This window comes from Thunnus thynnus, chromosome 17, assembly GCF_963924715.1.
Source record: "Thunnus thynnus chromosome 17, fThuThy2.1, whole genome shotgun sequence".
Lineage (NCBI taxonomy): Eukaryota > Metazoa > Chordata > Actinopteri > Scombriformes > Scombridae > Thunnus > Thunnus thynnus.
Window position 1 is genome coordinate 2,137,837 of NC_089533.1, and position 19,799 is coordinate 2,157,635.

Genomic DNA, 19,799 nt, shown 5'->3' on the forward strand with positions numbered 1-19,799 from the left:
AATTGGCTGTTTTCAACTTCTCAAATGTGATGATTTAATGTTCGTCATACATGACAAAAGACATTTAAAGACGTCAACTTTCACTCTGGGAAATTGTAACGGGCATTTTTCACTATTTTCCAAACGACTAATTGGTTAATCAAGAAAATAAACATTGATAATGAAAATAATTGTTAGTTGCAGCCATAGTTTGTACAAAATTTCACAGCAATCCCTCCGTTAGACTGATAATGCCGTAGCGCCACGCTGCCAGCAAGTAAAAATGTTATGTACCAAATTAATGAAGATATGATGAAAATTGTCATATAGTAGTGGGGAAAAATGCAAGAAAAATTCAAAATGTGAGAAAACCTGTTCAGGTGTCAATTATTTGTTGTTGAACCAAAGAATCCACCTGGAAAGTATAAATGGCGACAAAATGGCGCTTCTGGATTAGCGTTGTCTCTTTTTAAAATACTCAAGTTTGAATGCATGAGAAATTACACAAAATTGCGTCAGATTAATTTAAATCCAGCCCACGTTCCCAGATCCTAAACTAACATTACATTGCAGACTTTGTTTGGGGGGAATTTAGACCCTAAAATCCTGGCTGTAAAATTTGAATCAACAAAAATTTAACATCTTGTCATCAGGTGTCCTCCCTCCTCTCCTTCCCTCATTCATGGTGGGGGGGGGGGGGGTTCTCTGATCTGCTCCCCCTCTTCTTCTTTTTTCTGTGTCTTCTGTTATCTTCTCTTTACAGGAGAAAATAGGCCGAGCGAGGACAGAAGAGGAGAGGAGAGGAGGACTCAGCTTCCTTCCCTCGGTGTGGTTTCCTGTTTGTAGGTGGGAGGATGTTGCGACGGTTGCAGCAGCGTTCACACAGCGCTGCAGCTTTTTAACACCCAGTTACATCTTCTGATTGGTTCGAGGTGTTTGTGTGAAACTTTTTTTTTTTTTTTTCTGTTCTGACATTTTGCTCCTCTGAGCTGCAGGCCCTTTTCTAATTTCCACCACCAGTTGCAGTTTGCAGCTCGCAGCTCAGGGCAGTTACATCAACCCACACAGCCACACTGTTCACTGCAAGAGAGCTGTGAACTTTTCTAGCAGCTTGCTGGTGAGTGAGTCACCTGCCTAGTGAGTCAACCTGTGCAGAAGCTTGTCACACTCATGAACTGCAATCTTGTGCTCAGGGTTTGGTCACTAAACAGGTGCTTTTTGTGACTCTTCTCTGTATTTTCTGTCATATTTCAGAAGCTGGTGCTCCATCTCTTTGGACAAACGTGACCTGAGCTGATGGTCAGTCATCATCTCTCTCAGAGGAAACACTGAGGAAGGCAACAGAAGATCAGAGGAGCTGTGGCGGGACCTGAAAACAAAACCCAGCGCCTAAGATAGCGCCCTGACTCAGAAGGTGATTGGGTGCAATGATGACAAAGGAGGAGAGTCTGTGACAAAGAGGGAGGGAGGAAAGCGCCAAAGTAGGTCGCTGAAGGTGCAGATCAGACACCAGATCAGCCGTCAGGGTGGAAAGACAGACGGAGGCAGAAGAGAAGGAGAGAGTGAGCATAGACGTCTTCAGATATGGCGGATGTTTGGTTACAGTAGTCGCCTCATGTGGTCCAGATCCTGCGGGGGATACGAGAAACTTCACCGATCCTCCATCTGCCTCGCCGCCACACGATTGTCCCTCCAATCAACATTTGTCCTCAGGTGTAGGTGAGTTTTTTCATCATTTTATCTCCTCATGTGCAATGGAGGAGCCTCAGGTTGGTTCCCAGCATGCATCTGACGGACAGGAACAAGGTCGAGCTCAAGGGGTTTCACAGCAGGGCCTAACAAAGTCAAGAAGCCAAACCGGTGTTCAATCTGTGGCACCAAAATCTGTCTTGTTCAGTTTTTTTTCTGTGTGGTGCCGACATCGCGTCACTTTGGGCCTATATCTCTTGCAGTCACTCAATGAGGCAGAAACAAATGCTAAATGAGCACCAAGAAGTTTACAAATACACCAGTAGGAGTAAAAATTAAATAACTTTTCTTTAGTTGAACCTGTGAAAGAACTAAAACATCCCACACTTTACATCACTTGCACTGGTGGGATTTTTTCATCCTCACACAGTCAGTTTTTGATCTGACTCAGAGTACCTGCACGTCTTGAATTCTCAAAAAAGAAGCTTAGCTGGTGTTAAAAAGTCTTAAATTTCCTGTCCAAAGGTGTTGAATATCGTCTCTTTCCTGCTGTAGACAGTAACATTAGTTGTAAGTGTTTTTTGAATGTGTTTGTGGCTGTCAGGAAACGTGCTACATCTATAAACTACAGTGAGACGGTGCGACAGTAGATTGTGCTACAGGAAGAGTTTCAGTCAGCAGCATCAGACCTGCAGAAAACACTGTCACTGCTACAGCTACAGGAGCTACGAAGCTCATCCAGTGGTGGAAAGTAACTAAGTACATTTACTCAAGTACTGTACTTATGTTCAACTTTCAGGTACTTGTACTTAACTTGAGTATTTCCATGTGTTGCTACTTTATACTCCCACTCCACTACATGTCAGAGGGAAATATTGTACTTTCTACTCCACTACATTTATTTGACAGCTTTAGTTACTTTTCAGATGAAGATTTGACATGAAATAAGAAGCTTCTAAATTATGCTGCATTATTTAAGATTAAAGCAGCAGTTCCCAAACTTCACATAACATCAGTGTGTAGTTGTGTCTCCTTGTCATCATGTTTCAGATGCCTGTGAGCTGTTCGCTCCTCTAAACTTTGTTTCAAATAAATAAAACCCAAAGAGGTAAAACAATAACAACAAACAATATTTCACAAAAACACAAAGATGAGAAAAAAGTTCTGGAAAATAAATCAAAATGTATGTGTCAGAACTTTGTTTTTGCTTCTTTCCTACACAAATTATCATCTCACAGTCGCTCAGAGGGATTTATGATTTATGTGGCCAATGTTATAAAGTCCTGAAGATCAAATAATGATAATGAAATCCTGCTTAATAATGTACTTTATTAAATGTACTTAATATCGTCAAATCCTGATTTTTGCAAAAACAAATACTTTTACTTTTAATAATAATAGTAACAATAGTAAATTTACCTGGTAATACTAACATACTTTTACTTAAGTAGGATTTTAAATGCAGAGCATGTACTTGTAATGAGGTATTGTCACATTTCTACTTTTATTTACGTAAAGGATCTGAGTACTTCTTCCACCATTGGAATACAACATCTGGAAACCACGAATGTCTGAACCACATTTTGTGCCAAACTATCAAGCAAATGTTGAGATATAAGATAGAATAAGTAAAAACTTTGACCTGATGGTGGCGCTAGAGGAAAAGTCAGAGGATCACCAAAGTCAGTAGAATTCATCCTCTGGGAAACATGAATATTTGCACCAAATTTCACTCCAATCCATCAGATAGTCGCTGACGTATTTCAGTCCGAACCACAGTGGTGGACCGACATGTTAGCAATGCTGCTAACGAGGCTAAAAATTAGCGACCTGAACTGAAACTGTACTGAAATAATGTGTTTACTACTTGTGTGTGGTGAGTACTAAGCAAAACTGGTCCTCTTATCATATACAGTGATAATAGACTTATAATAACATAAAAACATTTGTTGAGCTTTATACAAGTGGTTTTCTAGGCGACCCCTCTGGTTTACATTAAGTCACACTGATTTCAGTCACATGAATGTCACTTTGGCACAATGACAGACATTATCCTGGTATTTTAATAATATGATTTTGCAACCATGGATATTTTGAACATTTGCAGCTCATTTACGTTCTATTCACATGGTATTTGTACTGCAGGAGCAGCTCTCCAAAAATAAACATATAATATATTAAATTAAGCAGAGATTCTGTCTGTTTCTAGGCTGATATCATAGAGATAATGAAGTTCTCCTGACTGCTCCAGTACAAAAAGTTGGCACCAAATATTCATTCATATTTCTTTATTCTTAAATAACATTATTTCCTGATTTAAAATGATTATTTTCTTTTTTTTCATTTTTAACTGTTCTGTTACAGCTGCTGTTTGAAAAGAAGATGCTTTGTTTGTTTTTTTTATTAAATGAGAACCTCTAAATAGAAGAAATATATCCGTCTCTCTGGAAAACAACACAGAGCATCACCATCATCTGTCTTTCATTTTTACACTGTATCGAGATCATCTCCTCAGCAGTGTCATTAACTATAATCTGTTTGATAAAGTCTGCTACATCAGTTCAATGTCTTTTCCTGTCGCACTTCCTTTCCGTATCTTCGACTTTATTACTGTCATTTCTATTTGGCTGCTTACTAAAACCTTTCAGGGGTTTTTGTTGTAGTGAGGAAAAATAAAAAATAAGCATTAAGATGGAGCCAAGACTCAAGATGGCCGCCTCCCCATGCTTTAATCTGGTTTTGATCCCTGTTAAGACGATAAAATAAAGAGTGTTCGAAGAATTAAACGTGGGGGAGCTTCTTCTTCTGCAGAGTACCTATGTTTATCTGGATGTTTCCATTTTCAGGTCACATGAGGGGGTGCAGGTGTTTTCTGTTCTAGTGTATTTCTAGTCTTCTAGGAGTTTAGTGGAGAGTTCAGGTTTACAGAGGAAAGACAATGTACCAGTCAGTCAGTAAGTCAGTCGTACCACGTGTAAAATGGTTTTCCTTCCTGTGTGACGCACCTCTGCAATCAGGAGGCAGATTATCATCATGTTCTTGTGATGCTGCAGGAAAGTAAAAACCACCAGTTATTCAAGAAAATACAGCAGGCAGCCTCGGTTTCTAAAACATGGTTTCCTTCTGTTCATAATTCCATCAAAAATAGAAAGAGAACATGCTGTATGATAAATACATGACTGTGTAAAAATGTGTAAAAAGGATAATATGTGTTGAAGCCCCGCAATGCTGTCGGCGTCAAGTTTAGAGCTTCAACGATTAGTTGACCACCAATTAATTTGCAGTTATTTTGATAATTGATTGACATATTTCAATAAAAATGCAAAATATTTATGGTTCCAGCTTCAAGTATGATCAATTGTTGGTTTCCTTTGTCTTAAATGACAGTAAACTGAATATCTTTGGGTTAGTGACTGATGTCCAGACAAAACAAGACATATAATAACTAATCAAAATATATCTGCAGATTAATCGTTTAGGAAAACAACTGTTAATTGCAGCACTGATTAAGTTTATTAGAACTATACTGTATGGAGCACAAAAACTGACAAAATGTAAGCAAAGGCTACCACATCAATAACAATACATAATACTGTTAGTTATAAGGTCAAAATTAGTGTAAAAATAAATATAAAGTTTATACTTTTTATACTTTTTTTTTTTTTTTTTTTTTAAATCTGCAAAATGTGACCACTAGTTTTCATCAAAAACAAACACAACACTGACATATCATCAGCTTTTAAGTTGATATGTTGAACTTCTCAGCAAACAGCTGTTACTGAGCAACATCATCATCCCATAATAATTAACAAATACCTGTGGGGTTCCTCAGGGTTTTATTCTGGGTCCTTAATAGTTTCAGTCTGGTTAAATTGGTTGGATATTAATTTTGTTGTCCACTTGTTTTCAGCAGAATAGTCTGTAAAAACAATTTCTGTCATATTATCAGCTTATAAAGTAGTTGTGGCTAACATGTTAGCAAATATTCACTCTCTTTTAACTGTTTTTGCTCTCCACCAACTCCTGAGGGAAATATCCAGCTCTTTAGCTGCTAAATGCTCCACTATGTTCACCAGCTAGTCTACAGCTAACTGTGTCTGTTATCCGTTTGGTGCTGAGCAGGTAGTATACAGCGGCTTTTTAGAGCTTTTCTCAGAAAACAGCTGCCTGCTGCGGCCGAAAATGACGCTATGAGAGCGCTGAGAGTGAACTAAAACAGTAAAGTTGCAGTTTTCAAATGAGGTGACACCTCAGTAATGGTGGCTTGTCTTGTTCTGCCTACAACCTGGAATCATCTATACTTATGGTCAGAAGGCACATATTCATCATAACGTGTTATTTGCTAGATTAACTTTTTTGTCTGGTTGAAGAACTGAAAACTTAATTGTGTCGCCTCCACCATAATTCTACAGCCATATTTCTTTTCTACCACATTACCTCTGGCTGAATCAGAAACAGAGGAATTAACCCTCTGTAGTATTTTGAGGATAGCTGGAGTTTCACTGTCAGGATGAGGTCACAATTTTCATTTGTTCAGTAGTTTACTATACAAGACATTGTGAACAGTAAGAGTCAGTGTGTTATATTTCTCTGCTGATGATGTCACATTGATTGTTTGTGATGATGATGATGACGATGAATGTGACCAATGGAAATATTCTTGGTGTCTTTTGCATAATTTTATTTACAAAAATTCCCTAAATGTCAGTCTGATATATTTTGTATTTTTGGAAACTTTTAAATCTCCTCTCATAACGTCCTCCTCAGATGAACCATGGCCATAACCTGGTACTTCCTGGTCCTGGTGGTTGCTATCTTCATTTCCCTCATCGTCCTAGTCATCGTCTGTCTCGACTGCAGGAACCAAGGCCCGTTGGGTGAGTTAATGTCATGTGGTTAACAGCTGCTGTATATGTTAACTCTTACATCCGGTGGTTTTGAGGTCCTGAGACCAAAGTTTTCACACTTTTGATGGTCATTACTGACTCTGTGATTCTTGGTTTTATCTGCCGAGAGTTGATACATTTAAATTTCAGTTGTTAAAATGACAATTGTGCTTCCTCCCACCAGTCTCCATCAGGCAAGCCAGCGCTTCAGAGATTTACATGCCGTAAGTAGTACTTCACATGTCTATGAGTTGTTAACAGCTCCACCAAATAGTGATTTTTCCCTCTAAACTTCTCACATGCTTTCATTTCAATAAATGTTCAAATTATCAAAAATTAGAGAAAAAGTCCAAAAACTGAAAACAGATTTGTGTATCAGAACTTTGTTTTTTCTTCTTTCCTCTCCCATTAATCATCTCACGACCCCTCAGATTTATCTGCTGACCCTTTGGAGGGGCCCGACCCCTAGGTTGGGAACCACTGGACTAAACTAGCTAACTGTATATAAAGTAGTGTAAACTAGCTCCACCTCCAGCAGCTACAACAGTAACATGCTGCTCTAACACTGATGCTTCACTATTAATAATCTAATGATGTCATATATAATAATATATCAGTCAGAGGGACCAAACCACTACTTTTACTGCAATACTTTAACTACATCAAGCTCATAATACTTATGTACTTTTACTGCAATACTTTAACTACATCAAGCTCATAATACTTATGTACTTTTACTGCAATACTTTAACTACATCAAGCTCATAATACTTATGTACTTTTACTGCAATACTTTAACTACATCAAGCTCATAATACTTATGTACTTTTACTGCAATACTTTAACTACATCAAGCTCATAATACTTATGTACTTTTACTGTGGTAGGATATTTCATGCAGGACTTTTACTTATAATGGAGTATTTTATATTGCTGTACTGTACTTTTCCTTAAGTAAAGGATCTGAATACTTCTTTGACCCACTGGTGATGACAATGAACAGCAGCTGTGTGTTTTTCTAATACATCTCTTCTCCTCTTTCTTTCAGCTCCAATGAATTCAGAGTTATCCATCCAGGTAAGTCTGAAACACTTGATGCTGTTGAGGGAAGTTTGTTGAAGCTTGTTTTTAGTTAGAAGTTTGTTCATCTGCTTTAATTTCTATAATTCACTTAAATCTGAAAAGTGTGTAAAACAGTTCCATTACAGAAAGCTTCTCCCTCTGAATATATTTTAAGATCCTTTTACTTTTTATACACTTCTTAAATCTTTTCATGGAGCCACAACTCGTCAGTGCATGGCAGGAAAAGCACAACCCTTTATTGAATAATAATAGATAAATAAACTTTGCAGAAGTTTAAGTCCCATTCATTTTAAACTGCAAAAAACATTTTCAATACAATGAATGAAGTACATATTAAATGTACTGACAAACACTCAACATGCTTAACATTTTTAAGCAAAGGGGGTTGCAGTTCATACAGTTTTTTTAAATAAAAAAACATGTTTATAATTTTAACAGCTTATGGATTCTTAGAGGACTGAATTGAAATGTGAATACAGTCGATCTCACAGCTCAGCTGCTGTCATTAACCTGTATTTCTGTTAATTTTGTCTGATGATATCATGATTCTACAATAATGATTTTATCTGCACCTCAACTGCTTGGTAAGGACAGATAGTTAACATAATATTTATAAGGAGTAATCAAATTAAATTTTTTCTCTGATATCTGACAACAGAAACAGAAAAATATGTAAACCAATTATACCAACTATATGGCGGTAATGCAGTTGCATTAAAACACAGAGTATGTGATCACAGAGAGCAGGAAGAGACCATTATTCTATATCCATATTTCTTTTCTATCACGTGACGTCTGGCTGGATCTGTAGCAACAGAAGGAATTAACCATCTGTAGCATTTCAAGGATAGATGGAGTTTACATTCACTGTCACCATGAAGTCACAGTTTTCATTTGTTCAGTGGTTTAGTATTCGAGACATTGTGAACAGTCAGTCGGTTACATTTCTATGCTGATGATGATATATTGATTGTCTGTAATAATAATAATGATGATGATGTTGGATGTGATTTTCTGTTGAATTGCAGCTCAGCCGACCACCGATCTGAGCTCCATGCGTTCTCCCCCCATCCTGTTGTCACCTTTGTAAGTTACTTTTTATAACAAAACACACCTGGGATCATATCAGCAGACCAATTCAGTGGTCTGTCCACTGACCGTGGTCGCTGACACGGATCACTGGTTACTACCACTAGTAACTACCGGTGACGCTAGTGGTCTGTGGAGTGGTTTTTGTGGTCCCAATCCTCCTTCTCCCTTCTCTGGCTGTGTTGGCAATAGAGATAGATAGATAGTATAACCACACAAAATGCAATATACAGTGCAACAATAAGAATAAGGTATAACTGATAATAGAGTTTATTTAATAGACAATAAATGAAGCATGTTCCTGGAGTTTACTTTCCATATTGTAGGACAAACTGGCTCCACTACAGAATTTGTTATCAGAAGCTTAAAGTTTTGTGATTCTAATAAAGTTAAACAACAATTATTTTTTTAGCATACAAAAAACTACAGATCCAATGAAACTTTTACCGTGCAGTATGTTTATAATGTTGAGTTTTAGTTGAAGCTGTTTTACAGATGTATTTATTCAACTGTCCACTTGTTTTGGAGGCTTTAGCTTGTGCTGCTGTTTTTCCACTCATTTATAAAAAGTTGGTTTATGAAATATAGGAAAATATCTGTCAGTGTAGAGGAATCTAATTCCATACCATAAAGTTTAATTAAAACCTTGTTGACTTGAGTTGCAATTATCAACTAATTGTAATTTTTCAAGCAAAAATGCCAAAAATTTGACAGTTCCAGCTTCTAAAATGTGAGAAATCACTGCTTTTCTTGGTGTTACATAAAAGTATATTGAATGAAAATAATCGTTTGTTGCAGCCCTGAAAACCTTTTTAGAAAACAATTTCCACAAAAGCAGAACATTATACTCTCTATAAGGCTGTGATATCATTGCAGGGCTGTTCTATTAGACAGCATTAGTATTAGCTAAGTGTACCTGATAAACTGGCAATGATTGTAAATTTACAGTATCAAAAATATTGAGAAATAAGTTACAAAATAGAAAAACAGTTATGTAAACAAAACATATGTAAAAATAATGGAGAAAATATAATGTATCTTGGTTACTATCGGCTACAAAAATCTAATTTTCAAGTTTTCTCTCAGACGTCCCTCAAACTGATGTGTTTTTAATTTTCCTTTTTCACATTCAGCCCACATTCATCTGATCCTGGAACTCGGAGATACCCATCCATCACCCCGACAGAAACTGGTGAGATATTTCTTTTCTCTGACTTCCATCTGTTCATATTTTAAAGTTTTCTGTTGTCACATACTGCAGTTTATCTCTGATGTTGGTAGTTCACAGCATTAACACACTTTAATTATTGCTCTAACTTTCAGACATGTTCATCTATCTGAACCGTCCTTATTTTTTTTTTTATTCTTTTCTACAGAAAGTAATCCGAGTTACGAGAATTCACCAGATGGTAAGACCACATTTTCCATTAGAAATGAGTTTGTTGTTTCCTCTGTAATGAACATTTGTTCCCAACAGGATGCTGATAAAAAACCAAATCTGAAGTCATTTTTATTTGAGGCACCGTGAATCTCTACTGGCAACAAATCACGAGACTCCTGCAACTTAAGCGTTAAAACACTTTTTAGCTGTAATATATGACAGTTTGTGACCCGGCCACCATGTTGAAAACAGACGAGCCAAAACTAAGCACCACCCAACTCGCAGTACGTCACCCACCACATCCCCACCAGCCGGAGCATTTAGTGGTGATTGAATCAAATCCCCCTCCCCCATGGAAATTTGTTAGAGTGGAAGTAATGTCAGACTCAAGATGGAAATGCGGTGAAACGAGGTGGCAATTCTGTCTGATACAACTCTGATACAACTGATCCAGTTTCTGCAAAGTGTTTTAGAGTTCCATGCTCTGCTCGGGGTCACATTTCACATGTCTATGAGTTGTTAACAGCTCCACCAAATACTGATTTTTCCCTCTAAACTTCTCACATGCTTTCATTTCAATAAATGTTCAAATGATCCAATATTTCAGCAAAAATCAAAGATTAGAGAAAAAGTCCAAAAACTGAAAACAGATTTGTGTATCAGAACTTTGTTTTTTCTTCTTTCCTCTCCCATTAATCATCTCACCACCCCTCAGATTTATCTGCTGACCCTTTGGAGGGGCCCGACCCCTAGGTTGGGAACCACTGGACTAAACTAGCTAACTGTATATAAAGTAGTGTAAACTAGCTCCACCTCCAGCAGCTACAACAGTAACATGCTGCTCTAACACTGATGCTTCACTATTAATAATCTAATGATGTCATATATAATAATATATCAGTCAGAGGGACCAAACCACTACTTTTACTGCAATACTTTAACTACATCAAGCTCATAATACTTATGTACTTTTACTGTAGTAGGACTTTTAATGCAGGACTTTTACTTGTTATGAAGTATTTTTACATTGCTGTATGGAAAAGTTTACTTAAAGGTAATTCATGAGTTTTGCATATTTACTACACTAACTTGCTCTGTTTGAAATGTTAAATTATTAAATTAAATTAAATTAAATTATCCTTAAATTGGGTGATGTTTGCATTATGACTTGTTCAAGAATTGAAACACAAAGTTTGAGACTTGAGACATAATTGTGCCTTTCACAATGACAATGTGAATATATTGTTTCCTTTTTTTGATGTTAATGTGCTTTTTCTCAGGACCTGATTATGTAAACCCTGAGAGCTACACAGACACAGACTACATGTAGGTTTCCTCTTTCTGCTGCATCATCTGCATGGTTTTCTTCTGTCTTTTTTGTTTTTTTGAGTCTGATCTGATCGTCTCTTCTTCTGTGGTTCCTTCAGAATCGTGTTGCCCGATGGTGAAGCTCCTCTGACCAATCAGAGCCGAGCTTCAACGCCCAGTTCAGGTACCATAAGAGACACAAAGAGAGTTTATCATCCGGCAGCTCTGAGATCAGTTTATAAGTGATAAAAACAAGCAAGTTTTATTCATGTTTGATCATATTTTCTCTGTATTTAATGACATATAAGTAATACAGAGAAAGACACTAACACTAAGAGGAAAACTGAGAATGAAAGTGAGGAAAAATCAGATAATGGAAGAGAAAGGATGAATGCTGCATCATCAGCTTCATCATCAGAAGGACTGAGGATCAGTGGATTTGAGGAAACTGAATATAAACCAGTCCCTCCAGGAAATTGTGATTTTGCGACTTTGTGTCGTGGTAACTTATGTCATCGACAGCGTTACCAGATGGGAAATGTTTAAGTATCGTACCAGAGGCCTAAGATTATCGTATTTTCAGGATAATTATTGTACACAAGTCATAACCAAGACAACAAATAGGCGTAAATGTGTAATTTCAGAAAACACGGTCTGCTGCTGCCTGTGCTGGCACAAGATGATCAAATTATCGTACACTGTTGGACTTTTGGCATTATTGATCGTACATCATACAGACAGCAAAATTATTGTACAAATATGAGAATTATTGTGCATCTGCCAACGCTGGTCATCACAGCACCTTCAGATGGAAGAAACAACAGCATCTATAAGTTGGTGTTGTCTAGCTGAAGGAGATCAACTATAAACCGAAACCCTCAGAGCCTTGGTTTTCTTGTGCCACAACCAACGACTCCACACTGGAGCTTTTGAGAGAGGAGATGATGGAGTATCATAGAGAACACTGAACTGTAGTTTCATACATGAGTTATATACATGTCTATATGAAGCGATATTTTTATGTTAATGGATTTATTTTAATGGTATTATTGACTGATATTTGGTGCTAATGTTGAGGTGAAAGTTTATTAAATAAAGGCTTATAAATGGAACTCAAGTACACTATTTTCTTTTTTATGTAAACTTTTAGCCCATGATTCTCATGCTCACAAAATAAATTGAAAAATAGCACTTAAATATGGATACATATACATATGACTCTTCATTGGTAGTATTTTTTTTTTTTTTTTAAATCATATAATTTTTCATTGCTTATAATTTTTCCCTATTCCCGCAATTTTACCGCAACAAAGAGTGCAGAAAAAGTATCGTAATTGCATCGCAATTTTTGAGAAAGGCCGCTGCCAAATCAAGCATTTTTGGCTGCAATAATCACAAAAAACTGATAAACAATGTCTGTTTTCATCCACAGATACTCAACATGATTACGAGAATATCAACAAAGGTGAGTTAGTTCACATGTGTTGTGATGCTGTTTCCTTTAAACATTATTAGTCATTATAACGCAGTGGTGGGATGTAACTAAGTACCAGTAATTTTCTTTTCTATGGTTATCCTTCTTCATTTTAACATTGTTCATAAGAATTTGCGTGTTTACACAGCTGTACATCACATTTACCATTTTCTTCTTCTCTCTTCAGAGGAGGACAGAGACTATCTGAATGTGGAACCGCTGCACAGTGAGTTGGAAGTTCAATTCCTCTGTGTTTTCTTTAGTAGTAGCAGCAGTGCTAATGCTAACACAGACTACACAAACATAGTTCTACAGGTAGTGAAAAATGAACTGTGAGTGTCCCAAACATCCAGCAGCACTAGTTAAAAAAACACTGAAGCTCCTCTCACACAAGTAACGTTAGCATGAAAATAATAAAGTAACGTTAGCATAAAATACAAAAAAGTAATGTTAGCAAAGAAAATAAACAATGTTAGCATGAAAAATAAAAAGTAACATCAGCATAAAAATAGAAAAGTTATGTTCGCATGCAAAAAAAACTTAACATTTGAATGAAAACTAAAAATGCAGTGTTAGCATAAATAGAAAATAATGTTAGCTTAAAAAAAAGTAACATTAGCATATAAAATAAAACTTAACATTAGCATGCAAAATGAAAAGTAATTAGCATAGAAAATAAAAGGTGAGCAAGAGAGATTTAAAAGAAAGTAACGTTAACATGAGAATCCTGTTGTTTCCTCAGAATATAGTCCACACTGGACAAAGCTTCACTCATAAGAAATTGTATCAATCCAGGATTTAATCAGTATTATTGATCAGCCACAGGATCATGTGTTGAGACTCATGATTCATATTTTTGCACAACACGATGCATTTTACACCCAAAGATATCAGTATATACAGAAACACTGAAACGACACATCAAACTGATCAATTAAGTATTGATCACAGTGTCTGACAAACTGATCACCAAAGTATTGATCACAGAGTCTGAGTTCACTGTAAATTTCAGATGCTTTATGTGTTCATTGTTTTAAACTTGGGTGTGGTGATGGTGCTGCTGGACAATTAGTTATGTAGCTCGCTCCCCGTCTCTCAATTTCCTGTCTCACAGGTTACAGGGCGTATGAATTGATTATTAGTAAGTTACATTATTTCTTGTTTCTGTCACAGATCTGGTAGTGCGACATGCTTCGAATGAGAGCAAGAGGACGTCCATGTCCATAGCTGAATATGGTACTATGCTGCTTTGACATACAGCATGTTGATGTTCAAGTTTTCTGCGCAGCATTTAATATGACGTCATTATATAGACTTTATCTCAGCACCCCAAACACTGACTGACTTCCAGCGTCCCTGTGTTAATGGATTTATTTTAAGGCATTACTGACTGATTTTATTTGGTGCTAATGTAGATATGAAAGTTTATTTAATAAAGGCTTCAAAAAGCTCAAGAAACTCAAGTACAGTGTTTTTTATATATATATATATAAAATATATATATATCTTGGAGCCCATGCTAATTATATTAAGAACATTTTTTAAAAAATTAGCACTGAAATATAGTTGTTTCTGTGATATGCAGAATGCTTCTTATCCAAGGAAGTGTCACTCAAAGTCGCAACGCCCCTAATTACGCATAACTTTAAGTCTTAATAAAATTTCAACAGGTGAGTTATATAAAAATTCACCCCCCTGTACAGTTCTCGTGAACGGGGAAATTAGCTTTTGTACCAGACCGTAAACATGTTTATTTTAGCTTTAAAGTTGGGCGTTTTAACATGGGTGTCTTTTGGGATTGACTTGCCATTAGAGCCGGCCTCAAGTGGCCATTCGAGGAACTGCAGTTTTTGGCATGTAGGCTTCATTTTTTCAGCCCTGGAGGCCAAATTTTTTTTCCCAGGATGGCAAAGTCATGACCCGTCCTACTCTGCCTCTGATTGGCTAGTACTCATTGCCTTCGTTGGTTGGGTTGGTAAGGTGTAGGCATGAGGAGTGAGACTGGTTAGGGTGCCGGAATTTGCCGCTAGAGCTAGACGCTTGGTCACATGTTGTGTTTTCAGTTTGTTACGCTGCCCCCAAGTGGCCAAAAAAATCAGTTATTGTTTTCCAAGCTTTGAGATTCAAAGACCTCAGAAACAGTAGTCAACATAAAACTCACCACAAAGTCCATTTAGTAGCTATTCTGGAGCTTTCTGTCTACTGGTTGGTTTACTTTGAATTATGGTGTACATTCATGCTTTCCAGAGGATGATTTTTTTCGGTGATGTTGTTGACCTTTCGACCTTTCATCTTAGACCATCGTCAGCCAAAAATTTCCACTTGTACACACGAAATCAAAATCCGAGGATGAACTCTTCACATTCTGGAAGCTCTCTGAGGTTTCCCGTCACAAATCTGTTTAATCTGATGTTTGATTTCATGTTTTCCAGCAGAAGAATCGGCTCAAAGTGACAGCGATGACGATGACGACGATGATGGGAACTACGTCAATCAGCCACCAGTAAGTTCACATGAGCTTGCTGGTATTTAAAGGGGTTTTTTTTTTTTGTCCTGAAGCAGCCGTTGCTCAGTTTTTGTTTTTCCTTTCAGATGATCCACAGCCAGCCCACAGACTGACGAGGGAATGACCTCTGACCTGCCTGACCGTGAGCTTTTCCACTGCCTCCGTTTTTTTATTTTCCTACTTCGGCCTTGTGACGGTGTTTAACTGCTGACGGTGTTTATTTAAACTTGCTGCAAGACTGAGAAAAAGAGACTGAAAAAATGACTCTTGTGGAGTAGCAATGTGGAGAACTGAACCTCACTCCTCTCAGTTCCTGAGGGTTCATCTGGGGACACTTGTGATCTGTAGGGCTTAAAAACAAACAAAAAAAAGTCAGTGAGGTTTCACTTTTATGATCTCCACTTCCAGTCTTAAAGGATTAGTCTGCTAAAGTTCTTTATTTTCCTTCTTGTCAACAAATCTATGTGATATATCTGATTTCCTTTGCGCCATAGACCTCCCTTGTTTCTCCCTTGATTCCATTAAGGCTGCAACTAATGATTATTAATCATTAATTAATCTGTCGATTATTTTCTTGATTAATTGATTAGTCGTTTGGTCTATAAAATGTCTGAAAATGGTGAAAAATGGTGTTTGGTTTGGGCCAAACTAACTTTTAATTTATACCTTGAAAGGCCTTAATATCAGGTTTGATCGTCATAGTTTTTGGTCAATTTGAAATTTTTACCCCTTAAACTTACATGTGGAGTGATCCTGCTTGAGGTAAACGATGTTGCAGCTAGCAAGGCGGTTTTACCCCCTTAAAATCACCTTGATCTGTGCATATAATCCATTAAAAAATACCTCAACAGATTATGATCCATTTAATTTATCCATCAAGTGTCCCCATGCCATGAATCTGTCATAATTAAAAATGAAGATCCTTTTAAATACATACAGTATATCTAATATTTTGTGAAGAAATGGAGAATGTTATTGTGTGTAGGAGACAACAGAGAATAGATCAGCAGCACATGAATGTGTAAATTAGTAATTAATAGAATAAATAAATCAAATTAAAGGTGTTTTCAATGGGTTTGGATTTCAAACTGATGGACACATTAATGAATCTCTGCCTACTTTAATCTGAGATTAAGGGTTCTGGTAGGTTTTCAGGGGTAAACTAAGGAGTAATTATTGGTATTTAGCTGATTCTTGTTTCATTACCATGAATGAAACTATATATTTGTGAGGTGTTTTTTAAAGATCAGTAGGAACCAATGAGCTCGGAGCTGTAGAGACACAGACAAAAGCAGGGAAGGAGGAAAGTATTGAGAGACGGACTAACACGTTGGTTTGGGTGTTTTCACGAGATTTGTTGACAATAAGAAAAATAAAGAATCTTCTTTAATTCTTTAATCAGCTGTTAGGAATATAAGATACGCTGGTATCTCCATGAAAAGAAGAGCAAAGACCATTTTCACTAAATTATTTGTTTCCTGCACTATTTAGAGCTATTTAGATTATTTTTTGGTAATCTTTAAGTCTAAAAAAGTCAGAAAAGACTGAAAAATGACAACAATTCAAAACCCAGATATATCTATCTATATCAAATCTGTCTTAAAACAATACCAGCATACACAAATGTACATTGAAAGAGTTCTTATCGGCAGTGATCCCTCGTTGTGTTTACAAATTAATTCTTAAGTTAATAAGAAATTACAGTGACGAGGCTTCATTCATTTGACAAATCAAATACACAAGTCAGAAAACTTTTGGAACCACTAATTCGGACCGTCACTAAATGAAAAATCCAGATTTAAACGTGTCAGCAGAGTGAAAATACTCCCAACAACAGAGTTATGTGTCTCGTCAGGCGGCAGGCAGTTCGGACAGTTTCCATTGAACTCTTCAGTCAGAAGAGTTCAAATTCTGTAGTTTTTTAAAAGTAATTTTTAACGAGCTATTACAGTTTTTTTTTTTATTGGTTAACCCTTTCCTCCACAGTGTCCGTCTAACATAATGAGAGGTTTAGACCACACTGATGGTGTGTATGTGATATGTTTGAGCTTTATTTTGGTTTTTACTGACAACTCCTGAGAATGTCTACATCCAAACGTTTGTTTTTTTTTTTAGTGTATTTATGTGTTGTTACCGTCTTGTCTCTGGATCTGTTTTCAAATCGTGTGTAATAGAAATGTTTTTTTTGTTTTTTTTTAAATAACTACACTTCAATTAAACCTTTACAAAACTTTAAACTGTTCTAGATTTCATTCCTTATATGAACATTTAACAGATACTTTCTTTTAACGACCACATCCATCCAACCGACCACAGTATGGCAGCTGATAGAGGAACAGGCCGACGTTTAGTGAAATCAATTATTTGCAGTGAAGGAAGAACGTTCGCTTCAGGTAGCTTTACTTTAACACACGTCGTCTCTTCAGAAATGCAGCAATTTTATCACGTTCTTGTCCTGATGTGATGCGTCGCGCCGCCAAAAGATTGCTGTGATGACGATGAATTTATAAAGTATTTATAGAAATTGTTTGTCATTTTGGAAAATACACTTATTTGCTTTCTTGTCAAGATTAATAACGTCTGTGCTTTAAATATGGAGCTACTTGTCTTAAGCTTAAAGACAGCTAGTCTGAAGCTCACTGATTAACACGTTATATCTCATTTTTAAAAATCTGTGTAAAAACCTCAGTTTGTGGTTTTTAGGGGAACTGGGAACCACTGAAGTAACTGGAATTATTTCTTGCAAAATGACAGTTGGTGCAGCGACCACAACTTTTTTGTGAACAATACTCAGTGCAAATTGCTGGAAGTATCTCTTCTTCTAGTTAAACGCTCTTCAGACTGTACATACACAGAACATACACGCCTAAACTACCTAAAACTACAAACTGCCATTTTTACATTTCAAATCAAACAAAAGAGATAAAACTTGTTAATTTGTGAGCAACTAGAAGTGTTGGCAGGTGTGTTTTCATCGTCTAACTCGGAAATAAGGCAAATTAGTGCTTTATTTTCCCAAAATGTTGATACTACTCCTTTAATATTTTTCCTACTGTTCATCATTTGCTGCCATTCATTCTCTACAGTCAGAAAATCAACTTGAACAGACTTAGTTACAGTAAAGTAGTTGTTTACACCTGGTATTTACATGCGTCCTGGGTGACCGTTTGTGATCAGATCTCACTTCAACGCTTTATATGCAAATAAACACCGACATCATTTCCGTTTTCAAAGACCAAATTCGTTCATTATTAACCAGCAGTAGGACCAGACCAGGTCCGCCCCGTCCAGGATAAACATTCAGGATACAGATAAATACTCCACGTCTGGATGGAGAGAGAGTTGTATACAGTGATCTCCTTGCAGCTGCGTCTCTCCATTCAGAGACGCTGCGGCATAACTTCATTGATTATTTAAATCTCTGACAGGATCAGTCAGGATCTAATGTTAATTAATGTTCAGTCCAGGTTCATACTGTTTGGAGTAAAGCAGCCGCCCTCCTGATAAATCCTGAGCTCATTATGTCGAGCAGCAAAACTAAAAACTGTCGTAATCAACTTGACAGGAAAGAAGAAACTAACCAGCGACGTTTAGAGACAGACGAGCGACGGTTTAGTTAACGGTTTAATTTCTATTCTAATTGTCGATTTGAAGAGTGAAACCGGTGAGAGGAGCGGGAAGAACGAGAGGTCGATTACATTCTTAATTCACATGAAAAAAAAATAATTAGTTTATCTTGTTATCAAACAGGTTGAACAGCTTTGGACGGAGGGTCGTGTGTCTAGTCGACATCGGTTGAGTAGGCGGTCCTTCAATGTGGCCCAGGATGCATTGCGTTTACACTGCTAAAAGAATGTGGCCACATGCAGCCCAGACCACCTCCGAATGTGGTCTGAGTGATCAGATCTCAATCCGTCCTCAATGCGTCTTTACACCTGTATTTACAGCTGTCCACTAGTGATACCAGGTGTAAACAGGGCCGTCGTGTTGTAACGTAGTCGTGTAAAAGTCTGCAGAGCGTTACGACCCGACAATAACAGAGAAAAATGAAGTTGTGTCATAAACATTCAGTGTCGTTGCTGCTTTTAAATGAATTAAAAAGTTCAAGGGTTTGTTTTTTTTTCAGTGGTTTTATTTGTCTGTAAAAGGAGAAGAGGTGGGACGGGGGAGAAAAGAACGATGTTTCCACTGTCGTCAGTCCAAAAGTTTCCACCAGTGATCGTCTTCAGTCCAGCTTGTGTCCATGTGTAAAAAAAAAAAAAAAAAAGTCTCTACTTACATATTAAAATCCAGAAAACTTTCCCCTAAAAGTTGACGGAAACGTCCCAAACGAGAGACGTTTCTGTCTTCATCTGCTTTTCTAAGAGAAGTGGGCAGAAATCAGAGCTTAATAATTTGATGGCA

The 19,799-nt window shown here is 37.0% G+C and overlaps 1 protein-coding gene across 7 annotated transcripts; it reads left to right on the forward strand.

The window, feature by feature from the left end:
• The first annotated feature begins 816 nt into the window (after window positions 1-816).
• Window positions 817-17,632, forward strand: lat (linker for activation of T cells). Of its 7 annotated transcripts, none has more exons than XM_067616458.1 (15): window positions 817-1,698; window positions 2,273-2,467; window positions 6,436-6,545; window positions 6,739-6,778; window positions 7,603-7,631; window positions 8,666-8,723; window positions 9,860-9,918; window positions 10,103-10,135; window positions 11,388-11,433; window positions 11,535-11,599; window positions 12,848-12,880; window positions 13,077-13,115; window positions 14,063-14,125; window positions 15,322-15,392; window positions 15,482-17,632. In XM_067616458.1, exons 3-15 carry the CDS (start codon window positions 6,443-6,445, stop codon window positions 15,506-15,508), a joined length of 666 nt encoding a protein of 221 aa, XP_067472559.1. In that variant the 5' UTR covers window positions 817-1,698; window positions 2,273-2,467; window positions 6,436-6,442; the 3' UTR covers window positions 15,509-17,632. The 7 variants fall into 7 exon arrangements, with proteins under 7 accessions (XP_067472559.1, XP_067472560.1, XP_067472558.1 ...); XM_067616457.1 differs by lacking the exon at window positions 2,273-2,467 and having other exon boundaries at window positions 819-1,100; window positions 1,237-1,698; XM_067616456.1 differs by lacking the exon at window positions 2,273-2,467 and having other exon boundaries at window positions 819-1,096; window positions 1,234-1,698.
• The last annotated feature ends 2,167 nt before the right edge of the window (window positions 17,633-19,799 follow it).

Coding starts and splice junctions, on each gene's coding strand:
- lat (XM_067616458.1), top strand. CDS start 6,443: ATGGCCATAACCTGGTACTTCCTGGTCCTGGTGGTTGCTATCTTCATT. Junction 8,724..9,859: donor CCCATCCTGTTGTCACCTTT/GTAAGTTACTTT, acceptor TTTCACATTCAG/CCCACATTCATCTGATCCTG. Junction 9,919..10,102: donor CATCACCCCGACAGAAACTG/GTGAGATATTTC, acceptor TCTTTTCTACAG/AAAGTAATCCGAGTTACGAG.